The sequence below is a fragment of the Hypomesus nipponensis genome, chromosome 17 (genome assembly GCF_054491055.1).
Source record: "Hypomesus nipponensis isolate SF chromosome 17, ASM5449105v1, whole genome shotgun sequence".
In the NCBI taxonomy this organism is placed as follows: domain Eukaryota; kingdom Metazoa; phylum Chordata; class Actinopteri; order Osmeriformes; family Osmeridae; genus Hypomesus; species Hypomesus nipponensis.
This window is the reverse complement of record NC_140377.1, coordinates 14,570,929-14,589,786: the sequence shown is the minus strand read 5'-3', so window position 1 is coordinate 14,589,786 and position 18,858 is coordinate 14,570,929. Positions and strand designations below refer to the sequence as shown.

Genomic DNA, 18,858 nt, shown 5'->3' with positions numbered 1-18,858 from the left:
CCAAGGCCTAGAGGGTACTGCATTGTGTTCTCTCCACTGGTAGGGTACCTTGAGGGCACTGCATCATGTTTTCTCCACTGGTAAGGCAGCCTAGAAAGCACTTTATCACATTTTCTTGCACACTGGGCCACTGTACAGGACCCTTTAACATGCTTAATCTACCATATGGGCATCCAAGAGGACAATTTTGCTCACGGGGGGCATCAGGCTGGGTGACCGCTCCTCTGAGTCCACCACTGGCTGTTGCTATGGCATTGTTTTTTTCTTTATTAAATATTGTCATCAATATTTCTAATTTCACTGGGGAGAAATAGGCGTTCAAGTCTTTTATCTCCTTTTTTTCTCCTTTTGCCATGATGTATAGTGTTAACTGTGTTCCATTGATGAGGGCATTATATATCCTAGTTTGCAAGCTTTACTCAGGATTAATTCGACTCCAAGTTGACTGACCACATTTTTACGAACTGTTGTGAAACTGTCAACTTTGAGTTTGAGTCAGTCAACGCAGAGTTGTAATTTGAACTCAGAGTATGTTAACCCTGCTTTTTGAAACACCCCCCATATAACTATCCTTCAAAACCACAACAAATGTCACTTTCAAAGAACAAGAAAGAATGTTCAAAGTTATTCACCATGCTTTATCAAAGAACAGATACAGGTCTCCAAAACCAAACACAGGTTAAACAGTGCCTAAGTAATTTATCAAAGGTACACAGCACATATAAAAATATCAGACTCTGAATGCATAGGTTAAGTCAAACTGTATTCTCTCTCTAGAACACGATCGATCAATCGATCAATCAATCAATCAATCAATCAATCAATCAATCAATCAGTACAACGTTGAGTTTTCACACAACCAGGAAGAAAGAGAGGAGAATCCCAACACTGGTCACGCTCTTAAACATTGGGCACAAAATGGCCAGAGGCATTTCGTCATTATCCAGTTTCTTCAACCAAGCACAATCTTCTGCACATACTCCTCATTTCATAAAGCACTCAAAATGGTTAGGAACACAAAACAACGCCCCACCCAGTCCTATTCCTTGTCTTTAACTACTTCCTGAACACACTTAACTAATTCCCCCACAGCCGAAATCTGTGCAATATATGCCTTCTGAACCCACCCCCCATTCTGACAAACTTCCATATACTGTTAACACTTGATAACAACTGAAGATATAGGCCTAGCTTGTTTAAAAAATACAAATCAATAAAAATCTATAACCATATCACTAATACAGTCAGAGCTTTAGGTATCCACTAAAACTGTAAACACATTTCTGCCTTCTTATCAACTGTTGATTGTACATAGGATTTATGTAATGGGGCACTTACTACACTTTTAACTTCAACTTAGTTCAACTCAAAGTAAACCAGCCTGGAGCAAATATTAGAGTTGTTCTCCCTAGAAGTTCATGTGTATACAGCAGCATAAAGCATTTTCTATCAACATTGAGGCTACAAATCTTGGCTTACAGCTTAGTACAAATGAACACAGTGGCCTGTGAGTAGCTTCCTCACCCATTGTCTCTTAACATCCTAGCCTTCTCAATTCTCAGGTTCAAAGACCCGGCATTTCTAGTGGACACACTTATTACCAACATGGAATAAAGTAGCAAACATCATAGCTTTACAAAAATGCAGTATCATCAGATTTAAACTGCCAAACATAACTGAGCAATAGTGTTTTGACATCTTGACCTCTAGTCTCTAAATTAATGTTATGTATTGACTGCCAAAATATTTTCGCATCACAATATAAATTCTAATTGACACACTGGATGACTTTCAGGGAAAGTTTGGAATTGTTGCAGAAGCACTCAAACAATCATCAGGTATACCAAATATGACATTTCTGTTCCTTCTCAGACTCAAAATAAAGTTCTACAGCAAAGATCTGGTGTACAATTGACAGACTTCAGGAAACTCTCGCTGGCTATATGCTTGTTTTTGGTTTAGACAGTTATTGGAAGTATGTAAACTAAAGTATTCAATTGGGAGGGCTTGACGATCTTTAGGCTTAAAAACTCAACCGCCCCTTTTGCTGGGACTTTAATAATCCTAAAGTGCATTGAAGTGGTTTTAACTTTACACTTTATTTATAAAACTAAATTTACAGTTGACAGTATTTCAGTGTTATACCAAAAAGCTGTTGTCAAAAGGGACACTTGGGTACATTGAAAGCCAAACAAACTGCCGAAAGTATGAACTAGTTTTGGTCTGATTAAGATAACCCCCTAACATACACCTTTTGCCAAATAAACAAGGTAAAAAAAAGCTGAGCAGAAGCAATGCTTTCTACTCCAGTGTTTAGGGTTAATTTTCATACTTTATGTCTGTGGTGGCAACTAAGTTATCTGTCAAGTAGTTAACTTATGTCATAGCATTGGTACAGAAGGAATAAAAGCTTTACCATTTGTGTGGCAACACAGCAGTTATTAAGGTCCCACTTAATGAATGACAGTTGAGTGCCAGCTGGTAAGACCCTGTCCAAAGTTCCTGCTCCTACTATTCTAATCACACCTCTATGCAACGGCAGTGGATCCATAAACCGCTCAATTGAACCACTGAGCCTAAAATAAGACTGCTAAACTGGTTATGAACAAAATAAAAGTGTGAACGTTTTTTTTTACTTCTCCATGACCATTAATATTGATTCCACTTTTTTGGACAAAACCCGTCTAGTATTACGTGAGTGTGGGGATGCTCGTAGGAACTTCCTCATCTGTGATGAACTCTGAAGCAGGCGTTGGTATAAGATGTTGCTCTGTGAGGCTGCAGTGCGACAATGTGGTATTACACAGCAGACCTTCGTAGAGTGGCTGGAGAACATTGCGAGAGCCATATTCCCCTCATCCATGATTATAGTCGTTGGATGGTTACCTAAACGCCCATATATGGTTAATGCACGGCCATTAAGTCCATCCAAAATGGAAGACAAGACAATAAACCTCTGTCACATCTTCCACTGGGTCTCGAAGTACAGGGGTAGAGAGATTGACATAAGAGAGAGAGATGGACATAGGGAGAGAGGGAAAAGAGAAAGATAGGGTTCCACATTTTTCTGTGCATTACTGAGGACATCATGCTAGAGTAATGTGTTAGCTCTGGTTAGTTACACGGACCCTACACGGACCGTTGTGAAAAAAGGGAAGGAAAGAGAGGAGGAGGTGGACAAGATCTAGAACAGGAACATTTGGGAAAACAAATCCAATAATGTTGTCCAAGAAACACCGAACTGGGACAAACTGAATGAACATCGAATTAAGAACCACTGCAATTCTGGGGCACTCAGACTTTGGGTGGGCCTCAGAATGTGTGGTAGGCGGTTACTCTGCCAATCCATGCTGAAGTGAGCGACCGGGGCTCTAATAGGTGAGCCTCGAAGCCTTCATGTTGTAACAGGGTCTGTCTGTGAGACTGCCAGCCGCAGAGAACAGGGACAGGCCCTCTGCCTTCTCCAGGACTACCTCCAGCTCCTGGAAGTCCTGCAGCCGGGCCACGTCTTTGTCCTGTGGGACATCAAAGTAACACTCAGTCAAACTTATTGTGGACACAAGGAACCATTTTGTTTCAGAAATGACATGCAAGAATGCTGAAGAATGACAGAAGACCAGTGTTATGCTTGAGTCAGGAGCAGTCTAAAATGGAGTCTGGATGAATGCAAATTATAATGTGGGGAGTTTTGCATGCTGCATGTTGTTTGTATATTAGTCAGGGAGCGTGGAAATAAGAGCTGGAAGAAATGTATTTGAATCTATAAAACAAGAGATGCTAGTTCATTATAGATAACACGATATGACAGCAGCCTTTCTCAAAACTGGATGAGTGGCATTTCTTTGAACCACAGCTCCATTTTATAATTTCCTGCCATCTCCTTTAAAAAAACAGTGTGCAGTTCCAAATCTCAGAAAAATGCAAATAAGTTCTGCTTTGAAATAGGGCTGGGCGATATATTGAATATTAGAGATAATATAGCAATAATTTTGACTATGTAAAATTTGAAAATATTGTGAATATCTAAAATTTCAAATTCAAGCATACTTGAGTGAAAATATATATATATTATTGCATAGGCAGAAATACAATAAATTATTAAGTACACAAACACACACAAGAATGCAAGGGGGTACAGCACAGCACAAATCATACATTATACTTTATTTATATGACATTTAGTCATTTAGCAGACGCTCTTATCCAGAGCGACTTACAGTAAGTACAGGGACATTCCCCCCGAGACAAGTAGGGTGAAGTGCCTTGCCCAAGGACCCAACGTCATTTTGCACGGCCGGGAATCGAACCAGCAACCTTCTAATTACTAGCCCGATTCCCTAACCGCTCAGCCACCTGACTCCCACCTGACTCCTAACTCCTCCCTGACTCCCTTATATAGCACATTTCATACACAAATTGCAGCTCAATGTGCTTTACATTAAATCAATAACAACAATACAAAAAACCAGACCAGCCGCAATCTATCTGCGGTCTCTCTAATCTTTAAACCCGAGCTGCCTTTGCAAATTCCAAAACGTATAACAAACCAGACTAGCCACAATCTAGTACAGACAGTCCAGACATTGTTTGGAAAATTCAAGCATACTTTCCCAAAGAACACGCAATGAAGTGGTGGCTGTAGCTAAAAGATAGAGGAAGAAGGATTTGAAAGTTGAAGAAGTTTAAGAGGATTGAGAGGATTTGGAAAAAAACTCAATGGAAAACCATGTAAAAAATATTATGAATATTGATTTATATTAATTCAAATATAAGAGGTAGAAAGTTGAAAAGTCATAGCAGTCGTAGCCTGAAACTGCGGATTTTTTTTGATAGTTGAACGGTTTTAATAGCTGAAGATTTGAAGGCACTGAAGGGTGTCACAGAAGAAATAGAAGAAGTTGAATAAAGATTAAAGAACAATACTTGGAATGCTGAAGCAGCATTAAACCCGTTTGTGCTCTCCCCCCCCCCCTTGCCCAATAAGAATCGATAAGGAATCAAATTATTAAGCAGGAATTGAAAAGGAATCGGAATTGCTAAAATTGTATCAATACTCATCAAAATCTGCGGCAAAGCCGGCAAACAGGAAATTGGGTCGTGTATCAGCAAATATTTGGATTCAAAGCTGCATTTACTTGCCTGACGTTGTCATACTCATAATTCTAGTCAGAATATGAGTCTGAGAACTCTCCGTTGGGCTTTGACTACGGGGCGTGTTTCAAACGAGCCTGGAAAACAAATGCCTCTTCGCTCAATTGGATAGACCTACAACCAATCAGAGCAACGTAATATGTTGTTTGTTCAAACAAATTCAACTTAAGCGCTCTTTTGTGACGTGGGTGATTACGTTACTGTTGATCATCTGTCCATCATCATATAAAGCCCGCCCTGGCAATTTCATTGGTACGCCCAGATTCTGGTTTTCTGTAGTTGTTTCCCAATACGAGACCCTCCAGACCCAACTTCCCGACCATTTTTTTTTGTGGGCGGGGAGAAGTTGGCCTGGCAGCCAGGCTAGCATTTACTCAGAACCCTGTTCTGAGGATGTCTAAAATGTTTTTCCTTCATTTTACCTGCTTTACCGGCTTGGCCACCTCATTGCTGCTTGCAGCTATATTTAGGGTTTCTCCAGTAGGAGGAAACCTATTGTTTTTGTTAGTATTCTTATTATTAGGGTTCCTCCGGTAGGAGAGAACCTATTGTTCTTGTTAGTATTCCTATTATTAGGTTTCTTCCGGTAGGAGGATTTGGCCCAATGATACAACAGGTCACTCATTACTCCCAGACGGCTAGTGGCCCATGTGCGCCCATAGGTGGCGCTATAACACACGCCCAAAGTTACGTGATTTCCCCCAGCGCCCCATTACTCCAAAATGCCTGAACATTGGTATTCATGCCTTATTTCTCATGGGGAACGAAAAAGCCTCTAGGACCGATATTGTCAGACTTTCTTGTACTTTCCAAATTTGGTACAACCTTCAAAACCCTTCTACTCATAAACCATAGACCCAATCAACTTGAAATTAGTTACAGATGTGTAGAATACATGTCTTTACATGGGGTGACATGGAATAAGAAATGCAATACAAAATGGCTGATAAACGATATGCGATATAAACGATACAAAATTGGCCTACAATAGAGATTTTAATTATATTGCACTATCGCGATAATGCATGTTGATGATGCAAACTACCCGCAAAATTTAAAGGATGCAACGCGTCTTTGTATTCATCATCTTGAGCAAACATGGATGTAAGCGAAATGGAGGAGCTGGTTAAAAAGACCGGTGCAACGTCCATTATTTGGACTTGGTTCGGATTTAAGACGTCCGACAAACAGCAGCAAACTTTACTTTGTAAAGTGTGTGGGGTAACAGTTCTGGCTAAGAAAGGAAACACAACCAATCTTTTCTACCACCTCAAAACCAAACATGCTACTGAATACCAGCATTGCCAGGCAATACAGCCAAGTTCCAATTCGAAGAACGCAGGGCAGCATCAGATCCAACAACAACAGATCCAGACCTCCATCCAGAAGGAATTTTCAAAAGGTACTCCTACAGTAGAAAGAGCCCGCGATGGACTGAAATTACAAGGGCCATACATTTTTACTTGTGTAAGGACATGGTCCCGTTTCAAACTGTAGAGAGGCGCGGCTTTAAAGCTATGATCAAGGCTATCAATCAACGTTACGAAGTGCCAAGCCGCAAGTATTTCACAGAAACGGAGATGCCAAAATTATATGCCGAGTTCTGCGAAAAGGTTCAAAAAGAGCTGTGTGACTTGAAATACTTTGCCACTACAACGGACCTGTAGTCCAGCCGTACCATGGAGCCCTTCATCAGCCTGACCATTCACTATATAGTGGACGATTGGAATCTTGGCAGCCGGTGTTTGCAGACGTCGTACTTTCCTGCTGAACATACGGCTGAGGAGATAGCACATGGACTCAAGGAATCGCTTGAGTCCTGGGGTTTAAAAGAAGAACGCTAAGTATGCATCACTACTGATAATGGAACGAACGTGGTCAAGGCAGCGTCTCTGAATTATTAGACCAGGCTGCAATACTTCGGGCACAGGCTGCACCTCGCCATCGGTAGGTTAAAACATTTTGTGCATTATATAATGTTGCATTTGCGTTTAGAGACGTAGAATTTGCCTCTGTTCAGTTGTAAAGCCAATGCTATTTTAATGTTTTTGTTTTGTGTTAACCTGTTATTTAGTAGCGTCACACATATGTGATCGTTCGAAAGCGGGCCCCACAGAGTACCGTCCCACATGTGTGATTCTGAACATTCCAACCGACTATTTTCCGATAGACAGAAACTATATGACAAACGCTATATTATGGCTTTAAAATGCACAATTAGGAGGCTAACAAGTAGCACTAGCAGGTAGTAGCATAGCTACGAGTATTATGCTAGGTTGCTAGGTAACGGAAGCTAACTAAAGCTAGCTAGCTTCCGTTTTGCACAAATAATTCACTCTGGTGGAAGCGTTGGAAATATTTAAAACTCACTCGTCAACATTAAGGGATGTTCATATGAAGATTATAGATGAAATGAACTAATATTATCTTACAAATTTGTCAACAGAAAAAAGTGTGAAAGACCCCCGAATTGACCGTGCTGTTGCCTTATGCAAGAAGATTGTGAGTGCTGGAAAAGAAGAAAAGAGTTGAAGAAAGCCCAGGCAGAGCACCATCTTCCCTTTCATCGCCTCATCACAGAAACACCAACAAGGTGGGGGTCACGCCAGTTGATGATCCAGCGGGTGCTTGAACAAGAGAAGGCCCTATCACAGGTACTGAAAGCAAACAGGAAAACCAGACACCTGGTACCCACTTGGCAAGATACAGATGTCTTGGAATCTATAAGCAAGACCCTCGGCCCACTGCTGGAATTCACAGACGCGCTGTCTGGAGAAGAGTATGTCAGTGTGTCGTAAATCAAACCCGTTCTCCATCTTTTCAACAACACTGTTCTTGCTGCATCTGGTGATGACACAGAGCTGACCACAGACATGAAAAAAGTCATCCTGGGGTACTTAAAGACGTACTCAGACCCAGAAACGGTTGACCTGCTGGATATGGCCTCCTTGGTCGACCCACGGTTCAAAGGTAAATATATAGCTGATGACCACCAAGAGTTCACCAAGACTAGAGCGGTAGCAGAAATTATGTCACTGTTGGAAGTGCAAGCTGCAACAGTCACAGAGCCACACACAAGCACAGAAGCTGCAGCTGATGGTGCTGAAGCTGCTGGTGGTGCTGAAGCTGCTGAAGTAGCTGTTGAGAGGCAATCCAAGAGGGTGAAACGGAGCCTGGGAAGCTTTTTCAAAAAGGCCTCCGATGGCACAGCTGCTCTCGCTGACAGAGAGGCCATCAAAGTGGAGCTAAAAAGTTACCTGCAGACAATGCAGGTTGATGGAGAGACTGACCCACTGGACTGGTGGCGGGTGTACCAAGCTAATTTTCCAAGGGTGGCAAGACTGGCCCAGAAATATCTCTGTATCCCGGCCACAAGTGCTCCTTCAGAAAGGGTATTTAGCATTGGTGGCAACATTGTTACATGCCACTGGTCTCTGTTGAAGCCAGAGACTGTGGACAAGCTTGTGTTCCTCGCAAATAATCTTTAGGGCCTTACAAATGACAAATGGTGTAAACACAATCTCAGTGAGTGCCCGATTTTAAGATTTGTTGTTGTGTTGAGAAGACACCAGTTTTTCCTATTCTGTGCATCTTGTGTGTCCTTTAAGAAAATAACTGAAACTACATTTGGTGCCTTGTGCACCGTTTTGCTCTTTTTACTGTCTATGGCATGGCACTACTGTAAAGAAACTTTTATTCTTGAAACATTTTCATATGTGCCTTATATTGGAAGTATTTTCTTTATTCCAAAAAAATATTATTATTTAATTTTGTACTTTATTATGTTTTAATTTGAAGTACTAATTCATAGTATCCATTCCTTTATTAACAAGACACCTGTTTTCATTTCATTACAAGAACAAAATGTTTAAAACCAAATGCGTTACATTAGGCTGCATGTTCAAACTTAGTTTGAAAGGCTTTTATTTAAAGTATCTGTGCATTACAAAAAATCATTTTCTTTGCCTAATACTGAAAGTATTTTCAGTACAGTGTCTGTTCCTTAACTAAAAAGACACTCTGCAATATTATGTTGTATAATTACAACATAATGCATTTTTGCACAATACATTTTCTCAAAACTACATACGTTTCTTTCTTTCTTAAAAGAAAATAATACATTTAGCAGTTTGGCTTTCTTAGGGTCTATGTAACCTGTACTGAAATGGTTCTATTATAATTCAGGATATATATCGTTATCGCAATATGCCGCAATGTATATCGCAATATGGATTTTAGGCCATATCGCCCATCCCTACATGCCTTATTTCTCATAGGGAACAAAAAAGCCTCAAGAACCCATAAGGTCCGACCATGATAGATTTTGCTGTACTGTCCAAATTTGGTACAACCTTCAAAACCCTCCTCATGAACCATAGATCCAATCGACTTGAAATTTGTTACAGATATGTAGAATACATGTTTTTATAAAGGGTCAAATTGAATAAGAAATGCAATACAAAATGGATGAAAGCGGTGTATTTATGTAAATGTCTACATTGCCTCAATATCTTTGTGTCAATAAATCTAATTGACTGATTGTTTTTCAAACCTAATAGGGTTCAAGACTACATCACTCTGAAGTACCATAAACAATTTCACCTTGGTATGTCAATATAATAATTGAATTCAATTGAATTGCTCCACAGCGCCCGTGCTCCAAATTCTTACAGACTCATCCTGCCCCTTGACACTATGGTGACCACCTATCCCGCTTTGCGTTGTGTTGCACAACATTTTCACCCCTTGTCCCGCACGTCGCATATTGAAAATGCTGTGCGATACAGCGCAAAGAGGGACGGATGGTCACCCTACTTGACACCCGCTCGAGCTTGGCGAGACGCACACACATCCTTTCCTGAAATGTTGTGCTGACCAAGCCCCCACCATTGGTCTTTAGCTCCTGTTTCGAATTTTGTTGCGAATTCATCAAAAAGGTAAGTAAGTAAGACTTTATATAGCACATTTCATACAAGAATTGTAGCTCAAGGTGCTTTACATAAAATCAATAAAAACAAGTGATAAAAGTAATAATTAAAATAGCAACAATAGTGTAACTAATAAAAGTAGTAAAACACTTCTGAGATAAAATTACTTAAATACTTCGGTAAAAAAGTCGGTTTTAAACTGTCTTTTAAAAATGTCTAGCGTGTTTGCTTAATATTTATGGGTAATTTGTTCCATAGAGGAGGGTAGCTTTTAGAAGAACAAACAATTCCCCACAGACCTGTAAGCTCAGAATTGTGATTTGGGTTGTGAAAGTCTTTGTAATTTGAGTGAGTTCGGACGCAAGGGAGACCGCATAGGCTTAGGCGCAATAGCGGTTAGAACCAAAACTGTACTGTACTGTAGCGAGTGGTATGTGACAGTGGAGCAAGTGGTACGTGGCAGTAGCTAGTGGTACATGCCAGTGCCTCCATTGGCACGTGACAGTTACTGTTCTGTTGATAGTGGTACGCCAGTGTCTTGTGGCAGTTGCATTGGGTGTCTTGCAGCTTTTGTTTACTGTTGTGTAACTGCCCCACGGCCATTTTAGAATAGGAGAACAGGCTATAAACTTTATTTTTTAAATATAAGTTAAACTGTTTGTGCTAACAGACTCCAAACCATACTTTTGATGTCTCACTACAAGCTCACCATACAAAGTAGTCGATTTAGACATTATATTGCCTATAGTGTAATGGTGTGACTGTAATGTAAAGCAGACTTTGTACACACGTAATGAATTAGTAACAAATTGTTTTACTCAGAGTAACTGAATTTAAGCGTGCACAGGAGCCACCGTTGTAGACTCTCCTACGTCTCTAATGCACATTGTTGTGTTGTTATCAGCGCCTCCTCGTGGCGTATATCATTAATTGTAATAACTGAAGTCAACAGTAGACTACATTTGCATTTCGATCCTCTGAGTAAATATAGTTGTTAAATATAGCTGCAAGCAGCAATGTGGTGGCCAAGCAGTCAAATGACCCATAAAACACTTTAGAAATCCTCAGAACAGGGTTCAGAGTGCATGCAGCAAGTTTGGTGTGAATCCGTCAAAGATTTGCTGAGATACGACCCAACTTCCTGTTGGCTGGCTTAATGGCACATTTTGGCTGCCTGTACCGGGCAAACGGTTCTGAAAATCAAAAAATAATGTGAAACCCTTTGTGAGGCTTGGTCTGAAGATACTCTGCCAAATTTGGTGAAGATTGGACAACATGTGTAAGAGGAGTAAAGAAAAAAGTTTTTCAATGAATTCAAAATGGCGGCCGGATCAATTCGGCTATTATCACAAGTTATCATGTATCACATTCGGAATGTCCCAACATATCATGAGACAAAGGAATCACATAATAAAAGCAAACAAATCAACAGTTATTGGCCAAAACACATTTTTGCTTCCTGCGGCCACGCACAGTGATCACATGACACCAAATTAATTGGACAGCCTCAGAAGAGGGTTCCGAGTCATCATATCAAGTTTGGTGTTGATTTCTCAAAGATTAGCTGAGATATGACCCAACTTCCTGTTTGGTTGCTTTGTTGCCGATTTTGATTGGCTGTACCGGACAAACGGTTTTGAAAATCGAATATCCTTTGATAACTTCTGTGAGGGTTGATGATAATGTGTGCCAATTCTGGGGAAGATTTGAAAAAAATAAAAGTAGTTGAAGCGAAAAAACGTGTTTCCTTAAAATTCAAAATGGTGGAAAATCTATATAACCGGAAATTGACGTCATAGGGTGTGTTGAACTCGTCTTGATCCAGGGAATCCAATGGTACCTCATTTTTGAAAATCGGTCATACGGTTCAAAAGTTACGTGTCTAAACACAAGTCCAACTTTGACCAGTTGGTGGCGCTAGAGTGCTCCAATAAGAGACATGAAACTTGGTGAATATAAAGAGGGGACTGTGCTTAATAAGTGTGCCAAATTTCACAACTTTTTACCATACGGTTCTAGGGGCTGCCATAGACTCCAATGACAGAAGAAGTGTAATAATAATAATAAGAATATAACTGCAAGCAGTAATGGCGGATTCCTCCAAACACTGCGAACCATTGAAAAATGTTTATTTTTGACAAATTGTAACTGTATAGAAAAATGTATGCTGCAGAATTACCAATGGCATACCAAATCTGAAATGCAATACCATCAAGATCCACAAGGGCCTTTATTTCAAGCCAGTAAGTGAAGGAAGGGGGCTTGGTGAGCTTATCCATTCCAGAAAGCCTTGTATCTTTATGCATTAAGGCGTGGCCTGTAGCGCCACCTATGGGTAATGGTGGGCCATTTGTGGTGTGGTAGTTACTCTTGGCCTATACTATTAATGTTTCAGGATTTTAAAAACTTTTTACCATTGCATATAAAATCGGAAATGCAATACCAACAGGATCCACATGGGCTTTGGGTAAAGTGTGGTAGTTACTCTTGGCCTGTACTGTCAATGTGTCAGGATTTGGAGACCTTTTTACTATTGCATACAAAGTAGGAAATGCAATGACACCAAGGTCCTCAAGGGCCTATGCTGATATTCAAGGAATGAGTTGGGGCTTGGTCAGCCCACACAGTCCTGATATGTTGCGTGTATGTCTTGCCAAGCCCGCGCGTGTCAAGGGAAGAATGAGTGTGTGAGAATTTGGAGCATGCGCGGGGAGGAGCAGGGGACACATTTCATTGTAAATTTCCCTAGAAATTAGCCAAGCATGCATGTTTCAAAGATTCACCAAAAATCGACCTTTCATCTTAGAGTCAACTTTTTCACAGATTTGTGTTATGAACATTCTCAAGAGTCTTCATATGAACTTGTTTGACTGGCTTACATGTAAAGCATTGCGAACCATTGAAAAATGTATATTCTTGACAAATTGTAACTGTATAGAAAAATCAATGCTGCAGAATTTCCAATGGGATACCAAATCTGAAATGCAATAACATCAAGATCCACAAGGGCCTTTATTTCAAGCCAAGAAGTGAAGTGCTTTGTGCTTTAAGGCGTGGCCTGTAGCGACACCTATTGGTAATGGTGGGCCATTTGTGGTGTGGTAGTTACTCTTGGCCTATACTATCAATGTTTCAGGATGTTTTTAACTTTTTACCATTGCATACAAAATCGGAAATGCAATACCAACAAGATCCACATGGGCTTTTGTTAAAGTGTTGTTGTTACTCTTGGCCTTTACTATCAATGTTTCAGGATTTGGAGAACTTTTTACCATGGCAAACAAAATCTGAAATGCAATACCATCAAGATCCACATGGCCTTTGCAAAAGACCAAGGAACACTCTCCTGAAATGTTGCGTGTGCGTCTTGCCAAGCCCGCGCGTGTGTCAAGGGAAGACCTATGGGTAATAGTGGGCCATTTGTGGTGTGGTAGTTACTCTTGGTCTATACTATCAATGTTTCAGGATTTTTATAACTTTTTACCATTGTATACAAAATCGGAAAAGCAATACCAACAAGATCCACATGGGCTTTTTGTTAAAGTGTTTCTTTGCCTATACTATCTATGTTTCAGGATTTTGAGACCTTTTTACCATTGCATACAAAATCGGAAATGCAATACCATCAAGAGCCACATGGGCCTTTTTTTCAAGCCAATAAGTGAAGGGAGGGGGCTTGGTGAGCCTATCCATTCCAGAAAGCCTTGTATATTTGTGCTTTTTGGCGTGGCCTGTAGCGCCACCTATGGGTAATGGTGGGCCATTTGTGGTGTGGTAGTTACTCTTGGTCTATACTATCAATGTTTCAGGATTTTTATAACTTTTTACCATTGCATACAAAATCGGAAATGCAATACCAACAAGATCCACATGGGCTTTTGTTAAAGTGTTTCTCGGCCTACACTATCAATGTTTCAGGATTTGAGACCTTTTTACCATTGCATACAAAATCGGAAATGCAATACCATCAAGAGCCACATGGGCCTTTGCTAAAGACCAAGGAATGAGTGGGGGCTTGGTCAGCCCACACTCTCCTGAAATGTTGCGTGTGCGTCTTGGCCGCGCGTGTGTCAAGGGAAGGCTGAGTGTGTGTGAGATTTTGGAGCACGCGCGGGGAGGAGCAAGGGAGACATTCATTGGAAATTTGCCTAGAAATTAGCCAAGCAAGCATGTTTCAAATATTCACCAAAAATCGACCTTTCATCTTACAGTCAACTTTTTCACAGATTTGTGTTATGAACATTCTCAAGAGTTTTCATATGAACTTGTGATTGAATCAGAGTATCAGTTTTTGAATGGCTGATGTGTAAAGCATAATTTTAGCGTTAGCGATAAGTTCAATTTGCTTTATATCAATCATTTTTTGAGATATGAATTTGCCTTTGCACATGGTAACATGTTGTAGTGTCTTCCTCCGATCTACCAAGTTTAGTGTTGATATCTCAAAGATTTGCTGAGACATGACTTCACATCCTGTTTGGCGGCTTTTCTGATGAATTTGATTGGCTGTACCGGACAGACGGTTATGAGGATCAAAATTCCTTTGATAACTTTTGTGAGGCTTGGTCTGAAGATCATCTCTGGTGATTTTGAAGAAGATATGACAAAAATTGTAGGAGGAGTAGGCTTTCAAAGGTTTTTGATAAAACCGGAAATGGCGGGAAATCTATATAACCGGAAATTAACGCCATGGTGTGCGTTGAACTCGGCTTGATCCAGGGAATCCAATGGTACCTCATTTTTGAAAATGAGTCATACGGTTCAAAAGTTGCGTGTGTAAACACAAGTCCAACTTTGACCCATTGGTGGCGCTAGAGTGGTCTAATGGGAGACATGAAACTTGGTGTAGGTATAGAAGAAACTGTCCTTAATGAGTGTGCCAAATTTCACAAAAAGTTGTCGATGGGGTTTAGGGGCTGCCATTGACTCCCATGGTACAAGAATTACAAAATATAACTGCAAGCAGTAATGGCGGATTCCTCCAAACACTGCGAACCATTGAAAAATGTTTATTTTTGACAAATTGTAACTGTATAGAAAAATGTATGCTGCAGAATTACCAATGGCATACCAAATCTGAAATGCAATACCATCAAGATCCACAAGGGCCTTTATTTCAAGCCAGTAAGTGAAGGAAGGGGGCTTGGTGAGCTTATCCATTCCAGAAAGCCTTGTATCTTTATGCATTAAGGCGTGGCCTGTAGCGCCACCTATGGGTAATGGTGGGCCATTTGTGGTGTGGTAGTTACTCTTGGCCTATACTATTAATGTTTCAGGATTTTAAAAACTTTTTACCATTGCATATAAAATCGGAAATGCAATACCAACAGGATCCACATGGGCTTTGGGTAAAGTGTGGTAGTTACTCTTGGCCTGTACTGTCAATGTGTCAGCGACCTGACCTTTTTACTATTGCATACAAAGTAGGAAATGCAATGACACCAAGGTCCTCAAGGGCCTATGCTGATATTCAAGGAATGAGTGGGGGCTTGGTCAGCCCACACAGTCCTGATATGTTGCGTGTGTGTCTTGCCAAGCCCGCGCGTGTCAAGGGAAGAATGAGTGTCTGAGAATTTGGAGCATGCGCGGGGAGGAGCAGGGGACACATTTCATTGTAAATTTCCCTAGAAATTAGCCAAGCATGCATGTTTCAAAGATTCACCAAAAATCGACCTTTCATCTTAGAGTCAACTTTTTCTCAGATTTGTGTACTAAACATTCTCAAGAGTCTTCATATGAACTTGTTTGACTGGCTTACGTGTAAAGCATTGCGAACCATTGAAAAATGTATATTCTTGACAAATTGTAACTGTATAGAAAAATCAATGCTGCAGAATTTCCAATGGGATACCAAATCTGAAATGCAATAACATCAAGATCCACAAGGGCCTTTATTTCAAGCCAAGAAGTGAAGCGCTTTAATCTTCACAAGAAGTGAAGTGCTTTGTGCTTTAGGGCGTGGCCTGTAGCGACACCTATTGGTAATGGTGGGCCATTTGTGGTGTGGTAGTTACTCTTGGCCTATACTATCAATGTTTCAGGATGTTTTTAACTTTTGACCATTGCATACAAAATCGGAAATGCAATACCAACAAGATCCACATGGGCTTTTGTTAAAGTGTTGTTGTTACTGTTGGCCTTTACTATCAATGTTTCAGGATTTGGAGAACTTTTTACCATGGCAAACAAAATCTGAAATGCAATACCATCAAGATCCACATGGCCTTTGCAAAAGACCAAGGAACACTCTCCTGAAATGTTGCGTGTGCGTCTTGCCAAGCCCGCGCGTGTGTCAAGGGAAGACCTATGGGTAATAGTGGGCCATTTGTGGTGTGGTAGTTACTCTTGGTCTATACTATCAATGTTTCAGGATTTTTATAACTTTTTACCATTGTATACAAAATCGGAAAAGCAATACCAACAAGATCCACATGGGCTTTTTGTTAAAGTGTTTCTTTGCCTATACTATCTATGTTTCAGGATTTTGAGACCTTTTTACCATTGCATACAAAATCGGAAATGCAATACCATCAAGAGCCACATGGGCCTTTTTTTCAAGCCAATAAGTGAAGGGAGGGGGCTTGGTGAGCCTATCCATTCCAGAAAGCCTTGTATATTTGTGCTTTTTGGCGTGGCCTGTAGCGCCACCTATGGGTAATGGTGGGCCATTTGTGGTGTGGTAGTTACTCTTGGTCTATACTATCAATGTTTCAGGATTTTTATAACTTTTTACCATTGCATACAAAATCGGAAATGCAATACCAACAAGATCCACATGGGCTTTTGTTAAAGTGTTTCTCGGCCTACACTATCAATGTTTCAGGATTTGAGACCTTTTTACCATTGCATACAAAATCGGAAATGCAATACCATCAAGAGCCACATGGGCCTTTGCTAAAGACCAAGGAATGAGTGGGGGCTTGGTCAGCCCACACTCTCCTGAAATGTTGCGTGTGCGTCTTGGCCGCGCGTGTGTCAAGGGAAGGCTGAGTGTGTGTGAGATTTTGGAGCACGCGCGGGGAGGAGCAGGGGAGACATTCATTGGAAATTTGCCTAGAAATTAGCCAAGCAAGCATGTTTCAAATATTCACCAAAAATCGACCTTTCATCTTACAGTCAACTTTTTCACAGATTTGTGTTATGAACATTCTCAAGAGTTTTCATATGAACTTGTGATTGAATCAGAGTATCAGTTTTTGAATGGCTGATGTGTAAAGCATAATTTTAGCGTTAGCGATAAGTTCAATTTGCTTTATATCAATCATTTTTTGAGATATGAATTTGCCTTTGCACATGGTAACATGTTGTAGTGTCTTCCTCCGATCTACCAAGTTTAGTGTTGATATCTCAAAGATTTGCTGAGACATGACTTCACATCCTGTTTGGCGGCTTTTCTGATGAATTTGATTGGCTGTACCGGACAGACGGTTATGAGGATCAAAATTCCTTTGATAACTTTTGTGAGGCTTGGTCTGAAGATCATCTCTGGTGATTTTGAAGAAGATATGACAAAAATTGTAGGAGGAGTAGGCTTTCAAAGGTTTTTGATAAAACCGGAAATGGCGGGAAATCTATATAACCGGAAATTAACGCCATGGTGTGCGTTGAACTCGGCTTGATCCAGGGAATCCAATGGTACCTCATTTTTGAAAATGAGTCATACGGTTCAAAAGTTGCGTGTGTAAACACAAGTCCAACTTTGACCCATTGGTGGCGCTAGAGTGGTCTAATGGGAGACATGAAACTTGGTGTAGGTATAGAAGAAACTGTCCTTAATGAGTGTGCCAAATTTCACAAAAAGTTGTCGATGGGGTCTAGGGGCTGCCATTGACTCCCATGGTACAAGAATTACAAATAATAAAACCACCAATAACAATAGGTTTCCTCCTTACGGAGGAATCCTAATAATAAAACCACCAATAACAATAGGTTTCCTCCTTACGGAGGAATCCTAATAATAAAACCACCAATAACAATAGGTTTCCTCGTTACGGAGGAATCCTAATAACTGCAAGCAGTAATGGCGGATTCCTCCAAACACTGCGAACCATTGAAAAATGTTTATTTTTGACAAATTGTAACTGTATAGAAAAATGTATGCTGCAGAATTACCAATGGCATACCAAATCTGAAATGCAATACCATCAAGATCCACAAGGGCCTTTATTTCAAGCCAGTAAGTGAAGGAAGGGGGCTTGGTGAGCTTATCCATTCCAGAAAGCCTTGTATCTTTATGCATTAAGGCGTGGCCTGTAGCGCCACCTATGGGTAATGGTGGGCCATTTGTGGTGTGGTAGTTACTCTTGGCCTATACTATTAATGTTTCAGGATTTTAAAAACTTTTTACCATTGCATATAAAATCGGAAATGCAATACCAACAGGATCCACATGGGCTTTGGGTAAAGTGTGGTAGTTACTCTTGGCCTGTACTGTCAATGTGTCAGGATTTGGAGACCTTTTTACTATTGCATACAAAGTAGGAAATGCAATGACACCAAGGTCCTCAAGGGCCTATGCTGATATTCAAGGAATGAGTGGGGGCTTGGTCAGCCCACACAGTCCTGATATGTTGCGTGTGTGTCTTGCCAAGCCCGCGCGTGTCAAGGGAAGAATGAGTGTGTGAGAATTTGGAGCATGCGCGGGGAGGAGCAGGGGACACATTTCATTGTAAATTTCCCTAGAAATTAGCCAAGCATGCATGTTTCAAAGATTCACCAAAAATCGACCTTTCATCTTAGAGTCAACTTTTTCTCAGATTTGTGTACTAAACATTCTCAA

At 40.6% G+C, this 18,858-nt stretch overlaps 1 protein-coding gene and 1 pseudogene across 2 annotated transcripts in view; one reads left to right on the top strand and one right to left on the bottom strand.

Annotated features, from left to right (window-relative positions):
- Nucleotides 1-617: 617 nt before the first annotated feature.
- Nucleotides 618-18,858, bottom strand: part of ankrd40 (ankyrin repeat domain 40) — a 58,230-nt gene continuing 39,989 nt past the window's right edge. Inside the window, exon 5 of the mRNA XM_084678799.1 lies at nucleotides 618-3,515. Within this exon, the coding sequence (XP_084534925.1) occupies nucleotides 3,372-3,515 (144 nt within the window). The 3' untranslated portion in view covers nucleotides 618-3,371. The remainder of the gene's footprint in view (nucleotides 3,516-18,858) is intronic.
- On the top strand, nucleotides 6,240-9,622 carry LOC146253659 (E3 SUMO-protein ligase ZBED1-like; annotated as a pseudogene). The gene is made up of 2 exons (XR_014731808.1): nucleotides 6,240-7,098; nucleotides 7,598-9,622. The product of XR_014731808.1 is annotated as an E3 SUMO-protein ligase ZBED1-like (transcript).